Source organism: Ranitomeya imitator, chromosome 3 (assembly GCF_032444005.1).
Source record: "Ranitomeya imitator isolate aRanImi1 chromosome 3, aRanImi1.pri, whole genome shotgun sequence".
Lineage (NCBI taxonomy): Eukaryota > Metazoa > Chordata > Amphibia > Anura > Dendrobatidae > Ranitomeya > Ranitomeya imitator.
In genome coordinates, this window is record NC_091284.1 from 103,632,520 (window position 1) to 103,651,411 (window position 18,892).

Consider the following 18,892-nt stretch of genomic DNA (forward strand, 5'->3'; position numbering starts at 1 on the left):
AAGTAAAAGACGTTTTCCTCCTAGCCATGACAAAGCTAAGAGGTTGAATTTCTCCATCAGCAAGCTGTGGGCTACAGAAATGCTGCCTTTCGCCTGGTGGACACAGAGGATTTTCGAGACCCTATGTCCGTCGCAGTGCCCCAGTACCAGATGCCCAGTTGCCACTACTTCTCAAGGAAAGCTGTGCCTGCGCTACACCAGCATGTCGCACACAACATCACCGCTTCATTGTTGATGAATTTTGACTGTTAGTAATTATTTAAATAACGACTGTGGCCATTATTTTATCCACTAAGTCAATGTGTCATGTAATTATTTGGTATATTTATATATTGGATGGGTGTAAATATACTGTTTAATGCCAGGGAAATTAGCACAAGGGTGATTATGGGTTCTGTACCTTGAGGAACATATGTAATGCTTTGTGGCTAAAGGGAACCTGTCATAATGAAAATGCAGTCCAGTCTACAGGCCCCACGGTATAAAGCATAAGGAGCTGAGTAGCTTGATATATAGTTTTGTGGGAAAAGATTCAGTACAACCTGTGCTTTAATCATTTAAACCTTTTGTTCTTTCTGGGATTTTGGTCCAGTGTGCGGTCTTATCAATGACTGATACATCTCTTTATAAAAGTGTGCATACAGGTACAGCTGTCAGTCACTGATAGGACCGAAATCTCAGAAAGAACACAGGTTGAAATGATTAAAGCACAGGTTGTACTGAATCTTTTCCACACAAAACTATATATCAGTATACTCAGCTTCTCCTGCTCCATAACATGGGGCCTGCATATTGGACTGCATTTTCATGGTGACAGGTTCCCTTTCAGGGAAGGAGTCCCAATGCCGAGCAAAAGGTGCATAAGTGAAGAGTGACTAGGATTCTGATCCCGATGATGAATGTGGTCTATTTTCATGTTATATCCTATGGCCTATGACACACAACATTAGTGTAGCTGATATTATAACCCATTTACTATAGTAGGTTCCCTTTAATACATATAAATTGACCCATAAGGACTAGGTCTTAGTATCCTGTACCCTGGTCAGGCTCCAACCAGCCACTTGGGGAAGATATAGATTCCCCTATGGTATTATGTACTGTAACATACCACAGCACATGCTTTATAATGAGAACACAGAAAAGCAGTAAAAGCAGACATGTGCCGTGGGAAGAAAAATTTGGATTGACACTAACAGTTATAGGGTTACCTGCTGAGAATGCAAATTCAAACATTGTTTGATAGAGTTATAATGTGTTTCATGCTCTTCCTTACTTATGTCCTTACAGAGCAGTTAATACGAGCAACTAACAACATGAAATAGTTTTGGGTTATTTATAGTGAGCCGGTCACATCCAGAAATTCAATTCACAATTAAAAAGTTAATCTGCAGGTGCATATCATTAGAATCCTGTTAGCGTGCCTGAGCAGTGGCTACAGGGAGAAAATGAACTTACAACCTCCTTGTAGCCATTCGTAGGAATGGCATCCATGATTGAACATGCATAGATAGGGGATCTTTTAAAAAAAAAATCTTTTCCAATTAAATTTGTGAATAAATTTGTGCAAATCGTTACAATGGAAAGTTTGTATTTGCTTGGAAAATACACGTGGAGGAGAGGAAAGAGAATCTATATGAACCATAAGAGCTTAAGAGCTTACACTTTACAGGCGAGAGAGAAAGAGGACCCTGCTGACCATAAGTATTTACACTCTCCAGGAGCGATAGAGGACCCTCCTGACCATAAGAACTTATACTCTTCAAGAGCAATAGAGGACCCTGCTGACCATAAGTATTTACACCCACCAGGAGCGATAGAGGACCCTCCTGACCATAAGAGCTTATACTCTTCAGGAGCAATAGAGGACCCTGCTGACCATAAGAGCTTATACTCTTCAGGAGCTATAGAGGACCTCGCTAACCATAAGTACTTACACTCTCTAGGAGTGATAGAGGACCACGCTCACCATAGGAACTTACACTCTTCAGGAGCGATAGAGGACCCTCCTGACCATAAGAACTTACACTCTTCAGAGCGATAGAGGACCTTCCTGACCATAAGAGCTTACAATTTTCAGGAGCAATAGAGGACCCTCCTGACCATAAGAGCTTACACCCTTCAAAAGCAATAGAGGACCCTCCTGACCATAAGAGCTTACACTATTCAGGAGCAATAGAGGACCCTCCTGACCATAAGAGCTTACACCCTTCAAAAGCAATAGAGGACCCTCCTGACCATAAGAGCTTACACTATTCAGGAGCAATAGAGGACCCTCCTGACCATAAGAGCTTACACCCTTCAAAAGCAATAGAGGACCCTCCTGACCATAAGAGCTTACACTATTCAGGAGCGATAGAGGACCCTCCTGACCATAAGAGTTACATTCTTCAGGAGCAATAGAGGACCCTCCTGACCATAAGAGTTACACTCTTCAGAGCGATAGAGGACCATCCTGACCATAAGAGCTTATACTCTTCAGGAGCAATAGAGGACCCTGCTGACCATAAGAGCTTATACTCTTCAGGAGCTATAGAGGACCTCGCTAACCATAAGTACTTACACTCTCTAGGAGTGATAGAGGATCACGCTCACCATAGGAACTTACACTCTTCAGGAGCGATAGAGGACCCTCCTGACCATAAGAACTTACACTCTTCAGGGCGATAGAGGACCCTCCTGACCATAAGAGCTTACAATTTTCAGGAGCAATAGAGGACCCTCCTGACCATAAGAGCTTACACCCTTCAAAAGCAATAGAGGACCCTCCTGACCATAAGAGCTTACACTATTCAGGAGCAATAGAGGACCCTCCTGACTATAAGAGCTTACACCCTTCAAAAGCAATAGAGGACCCTCCTGACCATAAGAGCTTACACTATTCAGGAGCGATAGAGGACCCTCCTGACCATAAGAGCTTACACCCTTCAGAGCGATAGAGGACCATCCTGACCATAAGAGCTTACACTCTTCAAGAGCAATAGATGACCCCGCTGACTATGAGAACTTACACTCTTCAGGAGGCAATGTAAATACTTTTATGCCCAATGATGAAAAGGTATTCTCGGAGTGGTACCTTTATTGGCTAACCAGAAAAAAATATATGTTTGCAAGGTTTCAGAGCACAGTGGCTCCTTCTTCAGGCTGGATTTCAAATGAATTAATTAGAAAAAAACACAACATTTAAGGAATACTACAATAGGACATTTGTTCAGGGGGTGGGAGGTGTGATGCCTCATAAAGATAAGCCAAGGAAATCAAGTTAGACATTTTGTTACAAATGGAGAAGCAGTGGGAATGTTCTTCTTAGTTATATGAAGTCTACCTGTTGGAGGGGTGAATTGTATCCATGTAGTGAGTCATAAATCCAGGTGTTAAATTGAGTCCTAGTGTCAAATGACCTTTTAATATTAAGACTTTTAAATCCATCATACAATGTCCAGGTCCAGAGAAATGTTTTCCCACATGCGTGTCCGTTTCATTCCTGATTGATTGTCTGTGTAGATTCATCCTTGTTTGTAGTATTTGCATAGTTTCCCCAAAATAGATACCAATTTGCCTTTTTCTTCCGAATACATTTGTAATCTTGCCTGAAGAAGGAGTCTCTGTGCTCTGAAAGCTTGCAAGCATATATTATTTTTTGGTTAGCCAATAAAGGTATCACTCCAAGAATACTTTTGTGATCGTTGAGCACAAAACTATTCACATCGATTTTTCTGGCTAACTCGGTATCACAATATAACCTGTTATTGTACATCACTCTATAGGAGTAAGAGAGGATCTCGCTGACCACGAGAGCATACAATCTATAAGAGTGAGAGAGGACCCCGCTGACCATTAGAGATTATGCTCTACAGTAGCAATGGAGGACCCCACTGACAACAATAGCACACACTCTACAGGAGTGATAAAGGATCCCGCTGACCATGAGATCTTACACTCTACAGGAGCAATAGAGGACCCCACTGACCACAATAGCACACGGTCTACAGGTGTGATAGAGGATCCCGCTGACCATGAGATCTTACACTCTGCAGGGGAGAGAGGACCCCGTTGACCATAAGAGCTTACACTCTACAGAAGAGAAATATGACCCTGCTGAATATAAGAGCTTACACTCTACAGGAGTGAGAGACTTGCATAGTGACTCTGGAAATGGAAAGTGACCCTGCCATACAAACTGTGCTCTACTGGAAATGTGTGATCTGTGATGGCCCAGGTAATGACCACCACTGTACAAGGCATGATATCTGTAAGAAGTCATACAATTATGAGGAGGTCCTGCAAAACGATATTAGCCTTTTCTCTAATGCTTCAGCAGTGTGGGAAATGAGGACATGTAAGTTTTTTTTTCTGCAAACTGCGAATTGAATCTCAATTTGTTTGAATTCGCAAGAAACTGCAAATTTCAGGAAATTTAACTCAAATTCGATCCTCCACAGATCGATCACTAGGCATAAATTCATGCAATAGTCAAAATGGCTCGGTAGAATTTAATGGTTTCATTGAAAAGACTTAACCTTCACCATCTCCAAGTCCAAGTAAGCATGGTTCAATGCCATGCCCACACCTCTCGCAGCCATAGTTTAACAAAATAGATTTTTTTTTAAGTTTTGGAAAAAACAATGCTTTTTGATTTATTGCATTGATTTCTAGATATATCAGTACTTCCTTTTGTAAATCAAATATTGCAACAGTGAATTTGATTGATATACAATGTGATATATTAATATCTAATCGGCTACTGTCTCCCTGCAATGTTATCTAGATATTCAGCAGATTACAAAAATGTTAATTTTTTTTTATTTTTATGATAATATCCTGCACGTAACCATCAGGAACCTACAGATTGGTGCTGCCACATTACTGGACCGGCCCATGGGATGTCACTCTGTCCTGTCATTCTTAACAGCCCTTCCTATAAATTACAAGGTGAGTGGAGAGACTTTACTTAGAGAAAGAGCAGGTAAGATGCTTAAGTCTTTTACAGTGACTCATATCAGTTAGTTTTCTTTCATTGTATTTTTTTTTTTCAGATGTCGCAAAATGAAGTTTCTGCATATTTCTGCTGTATTCCTGCTGGCAACTTCACTAACACAGATAAATGCAACTTCCTGTCAAGGTAAATTAGTTTTCTTTGTAATTGGGTTACAATATAAAGTATTATTATTATCTATGGTACTCTGGAAAAAAAAAGTTTTTTCATTACAATTTTTACACAGTAAGTTTTAGGGTAGGTGCACACATTTATATTTGCAGCAAACTTTCGTGCTACAAAGACCAGAGTGTTGGCATGAAAAACACTGTAAATTAAGCACGATGTGGCCACATTTTTTTACATTTTCTTGTGGTTATTTTTTATGCATTTTTTGCTTACGTTTTTCACCATTCATTTGAATGGATGAAAAAAGTTGCCAAAAAGCTGTAAGAATTGATAGGCTGCAGATTAAGTAAGAAAAAAAAAAGTTTCTGAAGGCTCAAATCTATAAGGAAAAAAAGCTGCATGTGCTTGAAATTTCAGAAACTCTGCATTGAAAAAAGAAGGCAAAAAACAATGTGTGAACAAGCGCTTACATAAATTTCACTGCTCTGTAACCTCTCTCTTTCTTTACAGAGATCCATATATATAACGATAGCGATAGTTGTAATATATCCTAAGGATACATTTTTATTGAGGTGTTAAATGAAGTATGTTCACACATCGCGTATTTCCTGCATTTTTTCCCAAACCATTTTTGCCATAAAAAATGCAGCATTTTACTGTTCCAGAAAAGTGAATGAGATTTCCGAAGTCTCATGCCCATGTTGCTTATTTTTTTCATCGAAGATTTGAAGCCGTTTCAGTGTTTTTGCAACATTTTTCACCCATTTTAATGAATAGGGGGAAAAAAAATGCACACTAAGACACCAAAAAAATGCACGCAAAAACGCAACATGGGCATGTACCCATAAACATCTGCACTCAGCTGTCTCAACAAGTCTCATAGATAATGGAACAATCACTTACATATGATATGAAAGATTGCTCCATTCTCAGGATCTTTACTGATAATTGTAAATGAAATGAGGAAATGACAAGAAAAGATGATTGATTGATTGATTGATTGATTGATTGATTGAAGGGTTTTTCCTATCATGGCAGGATATTCCATACTTGTGTAGTACATGTGGGAACTTGCATTTTTCTTAACATCGGGACCCTGATGCTCTCTTATGTCAGTGAAAAGATTCAGACCATCTCACCATTGACAGCAGCACACAACAGAGTCACGTTCTGAATCTAGGAACCCACATTTATTATACAGTTATGGCATATACCATGGGATTAAGCACAAGGTGGGAATATCCATTTAATCTTTCCTATAGGAATCTTGACTTGCTATAAAAGAGATAATCGGCATCTCTCTCCAAAGGCTGATCTGACTGGTGTGAACGAGAGACTGCGGTAGGCAGCCAGGACAGTTGTAGACGCAACCATCTGACATCATTATTAGACATGACCAGCTGTATATCAGAGAGTTGTCTCTGCAACTGCCCCATATCCATACAGCAGTGTCTCTCCAAGCCTAGTGTCTGATCGGATAGACTAGAGACAGGTGCTGAACTATCCCTTTAATTTTATATTTAGTGGTACTATTACTATTATTTGTATTTTTTATATTTACATCCACTATTACAAATTTATTGATCTGTAGCTGTTAAGGTGAATGCAAAACTTCATTCTTAAAGGGAATCTGTCAGTAGGATCAACCCTCCTAAGCCATATATATGGGCATGTAGGTCATAGGAAGCTTAATAAAATGATAACTTCATATCGGGGATCTGATGTCTTATTCCATATTTCTTATACGTAATTGAGCTTTTCAGGGAAATGGGCCAGACACTGCTCTATATGAGGATCTTCATCCAGAGATTATATTAACTAAATGGACATGTTACCAGTGTGAGACGTGTAACTACCGCAAGACAGTAGAACTAAACTTTATCCCCTTACAAACACATTTACTGCAGCTCTCACAGCTCTGCTGTATTACAATCCTGCCTGCCTGTGAGCTGGAAGCTGAGAGGAACCTGCAGATGTGTCAGGTATAATCACACACAGCTCTGCAGTGAGATCGGGAGAGCCGAGAGCGGCCATTACACATCATACTGGTAACACTGATAACTATTACAAGTCTCACACTGGTAACTCCACCTTTCATTTACAATAAGCCCCAGAAACAGGACAATCAGTGTCCGGCCCAGTCCTTAGCAGATCATTTAATTATATAAAAAAAAGTGGACCTCTCTGGAACAAGACATCGGATCGCAGATATCAAGGTATAGCTACAGTACATGCAGCTTCCTATGACCCATATAAATTCTTAGGATTGTTCATCTTACTTTAAAGAGAACCTGTCATGCAAGTTAAACTGCCCAAATTAAGAAAATCTAGTGTAGGGAACTGCCTGGGGTCCAAAGGCAGAGACAAGACAAATCAGAATGAATGGATTTTGCCCGTTCTGCTCCAGGTGACAAGTGTCCTCCATAGCAAGACACCTGTCACATCACTAGGATCAGTAAGGGGAGAAACTGTGCAGTGATGGTTTCCTCTCACGTCAGGTCTTTCTCTATAGTCCCCGGAAGGCTCTTCAAACTATACAGCTCTGGAAAAAGTGTTCATTTTCTCAGATTTTTCTCTTTATTGGTATATTTTTGAGTAAAATGCAAAAATGTAAGCAGTTCTTCTTTGTTTGATGGCTTGTGACTATCCATCATCCTCTTGATTGCATTCCAGAGGTTTTCAATGGGGTTCAGGTCTAGAGATTGGGTGATCATGACAGGGTTTTGATGTGCTGGTCTCAATTTTTTCCAGAGCTGTATATTCTGCGAAACGTTGCAGTGTTTTATATATTGTACCTAGCTAGCAAGTAGTTACTTGCACTTTGTCTGGTAGTGGATCACCGCACGGAGCCGCCCTGGTCAGAGGGTCAGAGGTGCTTCAATTGCAGAGAGAGGAGGAAAAATGGATTCTCTAATGTGATCAAACCAAGGTTTGTAATGTGGGCACTTGGTGGTATGCCGTGAAGTTTTAACCTTATGGATCACTCTAGAGAATCCATTTTTCTACCTCTCTTTATATATTAGACACTCCCAAAAAGTTATACCATCTAAAAAAGTGCACCCCTCAAACTCAAAATTGTTGCCAGGGAATTTTTTAACCTTTCACGTGTTACGCAGGAAGTAATGTAAAATGGAATGAAAAACAAAATGCAATTTTTCCTCAAATGTTGCTTTAGCCCCATTTTTCCCTTTTATAAGGAATAGTATGAGAAAGTTACCCACTTACTTCTGAGCGCACTGATACCCACATGTGGTCAGAAACCTCTATTAGGACAGGACAGGCTTAGAAGAGGAGCACTATTTGAATTTTGGAACACAAATTTGGCTGAAAATGATTGTGGGCACCTTGTCACATGTGCAGGGTCCCTAAAGAGCCTAAACAGCAGAAACCCTCAACAAATAACCCCATTTTGGAACCTATACCCCTCAAGGATTTTATCTAGGGGTATAGTGAGCAGTTTGAATCCACAGGTACTACAAAGAATTTGATATCATTAGGTTATTACCATATATGAAAAATTTTATTTTTTTCATAAAAATGTTGCATATTCCCCAAATTATTCACTTTTGCAAGAGAAAAGTTGGAAAGCAAAGTTTATTACCAACTTTCTTCTGAGCATGACGATACCCTTGTTGCAGAGTCACTGAGGTACCAAAACAGCAGGAACCCCCACAAGTGACCCCATTTTGGAAACCAGACCCATCAAGAAATGTATCTGTTTTTAGCATGTTGAATCCATAGGTGCTTCACGGAAATTTTTAAAATGTAGATGTGAAAATTATATTTTATTTTTTGTTCCCATAAAAATATGTTTTAGCCTCAAATTTGTAATTTTCACAATGGATAACAGGAGAAAATGGATCCCATAATTTGTTATGAAATTTCTCCTCAATGCCATACTTCCCCATACGTGGTCAAAAACTGCTGTTTAGGCACATAGTGGGGCTCAGAAAGGCAAGAGCGCTATTTGATTTTTGAAACGTAAAATTTGTCTGGAATGCCAAAATGCCCTGTAAAAGTGACTGCATTTTGGAAACTAGACCCTTCATGAAACTCATCTAGTGGTGCACTAAGCATTTTTGTGATTCACAAAACTTTCTAACATATAGATGTGATAAAAAAAAACATTTTTTACTCTAAAATACTGTTTTAGCAAAATGGTATAATTTATACAAGGGAAAACAGGCGAAAATGGACCCCAAAATTTGTTATGTAATTTTTACAGAATGTGACAGTATCATATATGCCAAAACGGCAGAAACTCCTACAAATGACCACGTTTTGGAACTTAGACCCCTCAAGGAATTCTTCTAGTGGTGTACTGACTATTTTTAACCTACAGGAGACTCACAAAACTTTCTAACATTTATATGTGAAAACAAAACATTATTTTTTTTTCCCACTAAAGTACTGTTTAGCACCAAATCATGAATTTCCACAAGAGGTAATAAGTTAAAATGGACCCCATAATTTATTATTCAATTTTTATTGAACAAGACAGTGCCCCATATGTGATGGTGAACGATCGCGGAGCACATGGCAGGGATCAGATGGGGAGGAACGCGACTTTCTTTTAGAATAATTGGGGGCTCCATTAGCTGAGCCACTGAGTTGCCAAATAAACAGAACCTCCCCCAATTGATTTCATAATAGAAGCTTCAGTGCTTTAGGGCTGAGAAGGCAGCAGTGCTATTTAGCTTTTGGAGCACAGATTTTGCTAAAATAGTTTGCGTAGCCCCTAAGGTACCAAACAGTACAAAACTCCCAAAAGTGACCCCATTGTATAAAATTCACCTCTCAATAAATTCATCTTTGGCTGCAGTGACTATTTTGTAATATTCAAATACCGTATGTCAGTTTAGGGCTCATACATTGTACATAGTTCCCCCATACAGTGTAGAACCCCCATATAGTGTAGAGCCCCCATATAGTGTAGAGCCCCCATACATTGCGCCCAGCTTGTACTTATGGAGACACGCACCTCGCAAATTGATAAATGTGCTCTCCCCTAAACAATTATGCCAAACATGTGGCTGTTTACCATGGCTTAGGCACAGTGGGGCTCAGAAGGAGGGGGCATTTGGATTTAGGAGCACAGATTTCACTAGATTTTATTTGAGGGGGTAGGAGCAATGTTGCCTTTTCCAAAGTATTTGTTCTACCAGTAACGTGGGACCCCCTAAAATTCCAGTGACAGATGAGAGACATGAGTGGTGGCTGCTTTTGTGCAGGATAAATTAGGGTATTTATTACTAATATTTTGGAGTATAAAGCTGGGATCACAGTCTTGTGCTCTACTCTAAGCACTTACGTTGGGGTTTCCGTGTAAATCCCACAAAAATGCAACTCAGACGAAACCCCCAATGTAACCACCCATCACAATGAGGCAGTTAGAAACACTGTAGACTTCTTTCAGCGTCTGTTGCGGTGGTATCCATCTTTTTAAGTGTGCACAGAATTGTGGTATTCCACACTTATGCACTAAAAAAAATCTAAAAGAATTTGACAACACCGAAACAGAGACCAGACAGAGTCCAAAGTGACTCCATGTGCCTCTATGGGGGCTTTGTCTGAATTGCGTTTTTTGGGTTTTACATGGAAACCCCGATGTACAAGCTCACAGGAGAGTGCAAGATAAATGTAACCCGAACAGTACTCTGATTTTTTGGAGGCCGATGGAACAAACAGACAGCAGTACAAGAATAGTTGTTATTTTTATTTTTGCACTGCTCTCCAAACGGTATAAGTGATAAGACCGCTTTATTGTTTGGGTTGGTGCGATTTCAGCGATACCGGATTTATATCAGGGATTTTATGTTTTGCTGCTAAACTGTTTAAAAACATACATATTTTGAGAGCATTTTTGTTTTTTGGCAAACAGAGCTGTATGGAGGTGCAATGAGTTGGACTTTTTTAATATCATTTTGGGACACATTCAATGAAGTTATTTTTATGTCATGCGATCCCTGCGGCCAATCAGCAGCCTCTTCACACTACTCTCCTGCGGACAAATCTCAGCAGCTCACACTTTCTCTGGATGTCTGTGATTTGTTTGAAGGTGGCAAGAGTGAAGCCAGCGCTGATTGGCCGCAGGCAGCGCGTGACATTGTTTGACATAACAATATCATGTGAGACCCGGGAGGCACCACCGGAACAGCACCGGCACCGGAGGTAAGTATAGGTGTTATTATTTTTCCACTTAGAAACATAGGGATTGAGAAGGGGATGTCCGAGTAGTGGACAACCCCTTTAATGTCTTTTAGACATATCAGTCCTGACTGCACTGACAATGACAATACATAATATGTACCCTCAAACAGAACTGTAATAAGGAAAGAAAGATCATAAATCATGAGTCCTTTTGCTCATGATCTGAACTTGTTTTAATATTTCACTAGTGCATTATAATTCATTGTATATCTACATTAAAGTGTTTGTCAGCTAAAAACCTTATACTATTACAACTTAGCCACTGTACATTAGTTTTGCTACCAAGGACTTCTCTTGATAACTTGCCATACACATCAGGTTATGTGCAGTGAAGTCACGTACATGAGTTTCTAAGCATCAGAAACCTAAGTCGTGTATGGATGCAGTTTTGTCACTGTGTTTGCATTATCTGATTTATCCTTTTTTTAAGGTGGAAAATGCAAGATAGAAGATGATGTTATTCTGGGATCTGTCAAACGCGCAAAGAAGCTGGTGGATTCAGCTTACTACCAGACTAGAACAAAGTAAGACTACCGAAGACTCAGATGTATAGCAATCACAGAAATGTGTCATAAGACACATGACATGTGAAAGATGTGGTCCCCACACACAATAATGCTGGCTGATTTCAGGAGGGTTGGCTGATCATCTGAAGGACCAAATATCTCTCCCCTGATGGGTGATGGGGGTAGAGGATGTGTATCAGGATATTTAAACCTCAATCTTTTTGTTCTAGCGCTACGCCATCTCTCCTGGAGAAGACATGAACACATGAATGAGTCAAAAGATCAGATCGTTCTAGTCTGAATTGAAGTTGGCCGTGCTTTTTCAGACGCAAAATGTTCAAAAAATATTTTGTCTTAAAAAAATATTCCCAAAAAGATGGTTCCATATTCACCCAGGGGCATTGATCATGTATGGCAAAGCTGAATGACTCAACAACCAATATGTATGGCTGCAGTGCATTGGTTCATCAGATGACGTTCATTCAACCATCAAGTTACTTTTATTTAATGTGTATGGTCTAAGATACAAATTTGTAATCCATACTAATTCAATGTATTTGCAGTTTAAAGGTACGGTCAAAAAGGGAAGATGCAAGTACATCAGATGTAATGGCGTTCTTCAAGCAAGCGGTGGGAGCAACTAGAAATTTTGTCCGATCAGCAGATTACTTGGAAGTCAGTCGCCAACTCGTAACTGCGAAACTGAAAACCATGTACCCAGATGCCGTCAATGCTTCAGGTGTGCACCAATAATGATAGCTACACAGACTGTTCTCTAAATACAGTATTGCTCTTTCTTGCATAACATGCCGTAAAGCGGCAAGTGATGAATCATGTTCTGTGGCTTATTTTTCTCACTGAATCTTTACTAAAGGAGTTGTTCACCGTGGGGACATTTTCAGCAAGCACTGCAGCTTGCCCAATCCTAAGGCTAGGTTCCCATTGCGTTAATGGGTTAGCGCTAACGGACAGCGTTGCACGGTGAAAATGTCACAATTAACGCCGTGCAACGGGTCCGTTAGCGCACCTATTGACAGCAATGTTATTTCTGCCTGTAGCGCATCGCTAGCACGTGCAATTTTCGGCACGCGCTAGCAATGTGCCGTTATTGTGTGATGGACCTCGGACGCTGCTTGCGCGTCCGAGGTCCATCCCTCGCTACTGCAGATCGGGGATCTGCGCTAGCAGGGATGGCGAACGCGGCCACAAAATAAACATTGCGTTAGCGCAATCTGCTAGCGCTATGCGCTTAACGGATTGCCCTAACACAATGGGAACCTAGCCTAACAGTTTGAGAAAAGTGGATGAGAATGTTGTCAGCAGGTCACACATAGATGTCATCATGTGAAGTCACTCGCAAGCGGAATTGAATTCTAACAGTGCGTATATTATACGCTGTTAGGCCTCGTTCAGACGTCCATGTTGTACATAAGTGTTGTATCCGTTTTTTTCATGGATTCAACACTTACTCGTCATACAGTGGGTGCAGAAAGTATTCAGACCCCTTTACATTTTTCTCTCTTTGTTTCATTGCAGCCATTTGGTATATTCAAAAAAGTTCACTTTTTTCACATTAGTGTACACTCTGCACTCCATCTTGACTGAAAAAAAACAGAAATGTAGAAAATTTTGCAAATTTAGTAAAAAAGAAAAACTGAAATATCACATGGTCATAAGTATTCAGACCTTTTGCTCAGACAGTCATATTTTAGTCACATGCTGTCCATTTCCTTGTGATCCTCCTTGAGATGGTTCTACTCCTTCATTGGGGTCCAGCTGTGTTTAATTAAACTGATAGGACTTGATTTGGAAAGGCACACACCTGTCTATATAAGACCTCATAGCTCACAATGCATGTCAGACCAAATGAAAATTATGAGGTAAAAGGAACTGGCCAAGGAGTTCAGAGACAGAATTGTGGCAAGGCACAGATCTGGCCAAGGTTACAACAGAATTTCTGCAGTACTCAAGGTTCCTAAGAGCACAGTATCCTCCATAATCCTTAAATGGAAGAAGTTTGGTACCACCAGAAGCCTTCCTAGGCCTGGTCGTCCAGCCAAATAGAGCAATTATGGGAGAAGAGCCTTTGTGAGAGAGGTAAAGAAGAACCCCAAGATCACTGTGGCTGAGCTCCAGAGATGCAGTAGGGAGATGGGAGAAAGTTCCACAAAGTCAACTATCACTGTAGCCCTCCATCAGTCAGGCCTTTAGGGCAGAGTGGCATAATGGAAGCCTCTCCTCAGTGGAAGACATATGAAAGCCCTCAGAGTTTGCTAAAAAACACATGAAGGACTCCCAGACTATGAGAAATAAGATGCTCTGGTCTGATGAGACGAAGATAAACCTTTTCCAAAGTGCTCTGGACCTCAGACTTGGCCAAAGGTTCACCTTCCAACAAGACAACGACCCTAGGCACACAGCTAAAATAACAAAGTGTGGCTTCAGAACAACTCTGTGACCTTTCTTGACTGGAACCAGCCAGAGCCCTGACCTAAACCCAATTGAGCATCTCTGAAGAGACCTGAAAATGGCTGTCCACCAACGTTCACCATCCAACCTGACAGAACTGTAGAGGATCTGCAAGGAAGAATGGCAGATGATCCCCAAATTCATGTGTGAAAAACTTGTTGCATCATTCCCAGGAAGACTCATGGCTGTACTAGCTCAAAAGGGTGCTTCTACTCAATACCGAGTAAAGGGTCTGAATACTTATGACCATGTGATATTTCAGTTTTCCTTTTTTTAATAAATTTGCAAAAATTACTACATTTCTGTTTTTTTTTCAGTCAAGATGGGGTGCAGAGTGTACATTAATGAGAAAAAAATGAACTTTTTTGAATTTACTAAATGGCTGCAATGAAACAAAGAGTGAAACATTTAAAGGGGTATGAATATTTTCTGCACTCACTGTAGCTTATGGGGTATTCACATGTCTGTGTTTTTCATTGACCGTGTGTCTGTGCAAAACACACAGAGACATGTCCGTTTCTATACATACAGTAATGGCCAAAAGTATTGACACCCCTGCAATTCTGTCAGATAATACTCATTTTCTTTCTGAAAATTATTGCAAACACAAATTATTTGGTATTATTATCTTCATTTAATTTGTCTTAAATGAAAAAACACAAAAGAGAATGAAGCAAAAAGCAAAACATTGATCATTTCACACAAAACTCCAAAAATGGGCCAGACAAAAGTATTGGCACCCTCAGCCTAATACTTGGTTGCACAACCTTTAGCCAAAATAACTGCGACCAACAGCTTCCGGTAACCATCAATGAGTTTCTTACTATGCTCTGCTGGAATTTTAGACCATTCTTCTTTGGCAAACTGCTCCAGGTCCCTGATATTTGAAGGGTGCCTTCTCCAAACTGCCATTTTTAGATCTCTCCACAGGTGTTCTATGGGATTCAGGTCTGGACTCATTGCTGGCCACCTTGACAAGTCTCCAGTGCTTTCTCTCAAACCATTTTCTAGTGCTTTTTGAAGTGTGTTTTTGGTCATTGTCCTGCTGGAAGACCCATGACCTCTGAGGGAGACCCAGCTTTCTCACACTGGGCCCTACATTATGCTACAACATTTGTTGGTAGTCTTCAGACTTCATAATGCCATGCACACGGTCAAGCAGTCCAGTGCCAGAGGCAGCAAAGCAACCCCAAAACATCAGGGAACCGCCGCCATGTTTGACTGTAGGGACCGTGTTCTTTTCTTTGAATGCCTCTTTTTTTCTCCTGTAAACTCTATGTTGATGCCTTTGCCCAAAAAGCTCTACTTTTGTCTCATCTGACCAGAGAACATTCTTCCAAAACGTTTTAGGCTTTTTCAGGTAAGTTTTGTCAAACTCCAGCCTGGCTTTTTTATGTCTCTGGGTAAGAAGTGGGGTCTTCCTGGGTCTCCTACCATACAGTTCCTTTTCATTCAGATGCCGACGGATAGTATGGGTTGGCACTGTTGTACCCTCGGACTGCAGGGCAGCTTGAACATGTTTGGATGTTAGTCGAGGTTCTTTATCCAACATCCGCACAATCTTGCGTTGAAATCTCTTGTCAATTTTTCTTTTCCGCCAAACATCTAGGGAGGTTAGCCACAGTGCCATGGGCTTTAAAATTCTTGATGACACTGCGCACGGTAGACACAGGAACATTCAGGTCTTTGGAGATGGACTTGTAGCCTTGAGATTGCTCATGCTTCCTCACAATTTGGTTTCTCAAGTCCTCAGACAGTTCTTTGGTCTTTTCTTTTCTCCATGCTCAATGTGGTACACACAAGGACACAGGACAGAGGTTGAGTCAACTTTAATCCATGTCAACTGGCTGCAAGTGTGATTTAGTTATTGCCAGCACCTGTTAGGTGCCACAGGTAAGTTACAGGTGCTGTTAATTACACAAATTTGAGAAGCATCACATGATTTTTCGAACAGAGCTAATACTTTTGTCCTCCCCCTTTTTTATGTTTGGTGTGGAATTATATCCAATTTGGCTTTAGAACAATTATTTTCATGTTTTTTCATTTAAGACAAATTAAATGAAGATAATAATACCAAATAATTTGTGTTTGCAATCATTTTCAGGAAGAAAATGAGTATTATCTGACAGAATTGCAGGGGTGTTAATACTTTTGGCCATGACTGTAAGCATATGGCTCTGTCAAAAATACAGGTGGCACAAAGATGGCATTCGTGTGTCACCCATGGCTGTATGTATTTAGCATTGTAAAGTATAGGAGAAGCTTTTTCATTTAGTTATTTCTTTATCCATCTGTAACGGATCACTTATGGCAACACTGTGTTCGGCCTCATTCATTCCCTATGGGACTTGCGGCACTTGCGGTTTTGCTGCGATCCGGCAAATGCGGTACTTGCAGCAACAGGAAAAAAAATGCTGCTAGCAGTGTTTTTTTTTGTCTCACCTCAAGTGCCGCACATGTCCGCAAGTCCCATAGGGAATGAATGAGGCCAAATGCAGAGTTGCCGGCCTGTATGTGATATGTTACACGACAGATGCGGAAAAACCGCAGTATCTGCTGCGAACGGAGAAAATCGCTGATGTGAAAGTAGCCTTAGCAAACCTTTCCATTAGTTGTCATGTGAGAATCTGGTGGATCTCATACACAGTACATGGTCAGTTGATTCTGCCAAGGTTGCAAGGTTTGGCTGACAGGTTTTTAAGGGGAACCTGTCAGTCGATTCATACTACCAAAACCACGGGCAGCATCACCCAGACTGCAAACAGGGAAGTTTATCTCTGCAATGCTGGGACGTTTCAGAAAGAATAGTTTGAAGAGCTGGATGGGTAATTTAGTGAGAGAACGGACTAATCTGTGGGCTTCTCACTCCATGTCTGTGGGCTTCTCACTCCATGTCTCTAGATCAGGGGTGAGCAATTTATTTTCCGAGGGGCCAGATGAAAGACTATGACTGTTGTGGAGGCCGAACCAATAGCATGAAAATAATTCTACTCAATATTAATTAATATTAATTGTATCACTTAATATTGAGCAGAATTAAGTATGCTGACACCCCCTATATATCTTTAAACCCCCCACAGCCCCTTATATACTGCAGGAGCCCCACACAGCCTCCCCATATACAGCATGAGACCAGCCTCTCATTTCCTCTCCTCAGCAGCCTCCCCTCACCAGCCTCTCATCTCCTCAGCAGCCTCCCCTCACCAGCCTCACATCTCCTCAGCAGCCTCCCCTCAGCAGCCTCTCATCTCCTCTCCTCAGCAGCCTCCCCTCACCAGCCTCTTATCTCCTCTCCTCACCAGCCTCTCACATCCTCCCCTCACCAGCCTCTCATCTCCTCAGCAGCCTCCCCTCACCAGCCTCTCATCTCTTCTCCTCAGCAGCCTCCCCTCACCAGCCTCTCATCTCCTCTCCTCAGCAGCCTCCCCTCACCAGCGTCTCATCTCCTCCCCTCAGCAGCCTCCCCTCACCAGCCTCTCATCTCCTCTCCTCAGCAGCCTCCCCTCACCAGCCTCTCATCTCCTCAGCAGCCTCCCCTCACCAGCCTCTCATCTCCTCAGCAGCCTCCCCTCACCAGCCTCTCATCTCCTCAGCAGCCTCCCCTCACCAGCCTCTCATGTCCTCAGCAGCCTCCCCTCACCAGCCTCTCATCTCCTCTCCTCAGCAGCCTCCCCTCACCAGCCTCACATCTCCTCTCCTCAGCAGCCTCCCCTCACCAGCCTCTCATCTCCTCAGCAGCCTCCCCTCACCAGCCTCTCATCTCCTCTCCTCAGCAGCCTCCCCTCACCAGCCTCACATCTCCTCTCCTCAGCAGCCTCCCCTCACCAGCCTCTCATCTCCTCAGCAGCCTCCCCTCACCAGCCTCTCATCTCCTCTCCTCAGCAGCCTCCCCTCACCAGCCTCTCATCTCCTCTCCTCAGCAGCCTCCCCTCACCAGCCTCTCATCTCCTCTCCTCAGCAGCCTCCCCTCACCAGCCTCTCATCTCCTCTCCTCAGCAGCCTCCCCTTAGCAGCCTCTCATCTCCTCTCCTCAGCAGCCTCCCCTCACCAGCCTCTCATCTCCTCTCCTCAGCAGCCTCCCCTCACCAGCCTCTCATCTCCTCTCCTTTCCAGCCTCTCATCTCCTCTCCTTACCAGCCTCTCCTCTCCTTACCAGCCTCTCATCTCCTCTCCTTTCCAGCCTCTCATCTCCTCTCCTTTCCAGCCTCTCATCTCTCCTTTCCAGCCTCTCATCTCCTCGCCTTTCCAGCCTCTCACCTCCTCTCCTTACCAGCCTCTCATCTCTCCTTTCCAGCCTCTCATCTCCTCTGCTTTCCAGCCTCTCATCTCCTCTCCTTACCAGCCTCTCATCTCCTCCCCTTAGCAGCCTCCCCTCTCCTCACTCACTCACATCAGCAGACTCCCGTCTCCTCTCTCACCTCACTCCTCCATGCAGCTTCCTCTGAGTCCTCACACACTGCCCGCCTCCTCACCCTCCTCACCGCCGACTTCAGTATCTTCTTCCACAAACATTACCTGCTTCTCTGCAGTCCGTTCCAGTGCTCTTACATTAAGAAGAGCGCGCAGCGTGTCACATGTCCGGCATCAGGACCATGATGCACTT

The 18,892-nt window shown here is 42.1% G+C and overlaps 1 protein-coding gene across 2 annotated transcripts in view; it reads left to right on the forward strand.

Annotated features, from left to right (window-relative positions):
• The first annotated feature begins 4,939 nt into the window (after nt 1-4,939).
• LOC138672847 (myeloperoxidase-like) overlaps nt 4,940-18,892 on the forward strand; it is an 80,750-nt gene continuing 66,797 nt past the window's right edge. For both annotated transcript variants that reach the window (XM_069761251.1, XM_069761250.1), the window contains exons 1-4: nt 4,940-4,966; nt 5,037-5,122; nt 11,745-11,838; nt 12,384-12,559. In XM_069761251.1, coding sequence (XP_069617352.1) covers nt 5,047-5,122; nt 11,745-11,838; nt 12,384-12,559 — 346 coding nt within the window. In that variant the 5' untranslated portion in view covers nt 4,940-4,966; nt 5,037-5,046. The remainder of the gene's footprint in view (nt 4,967-5,036; nt 5,123-11,744; nt 11,839-12,383; nt 12,560-18,892) is intronic.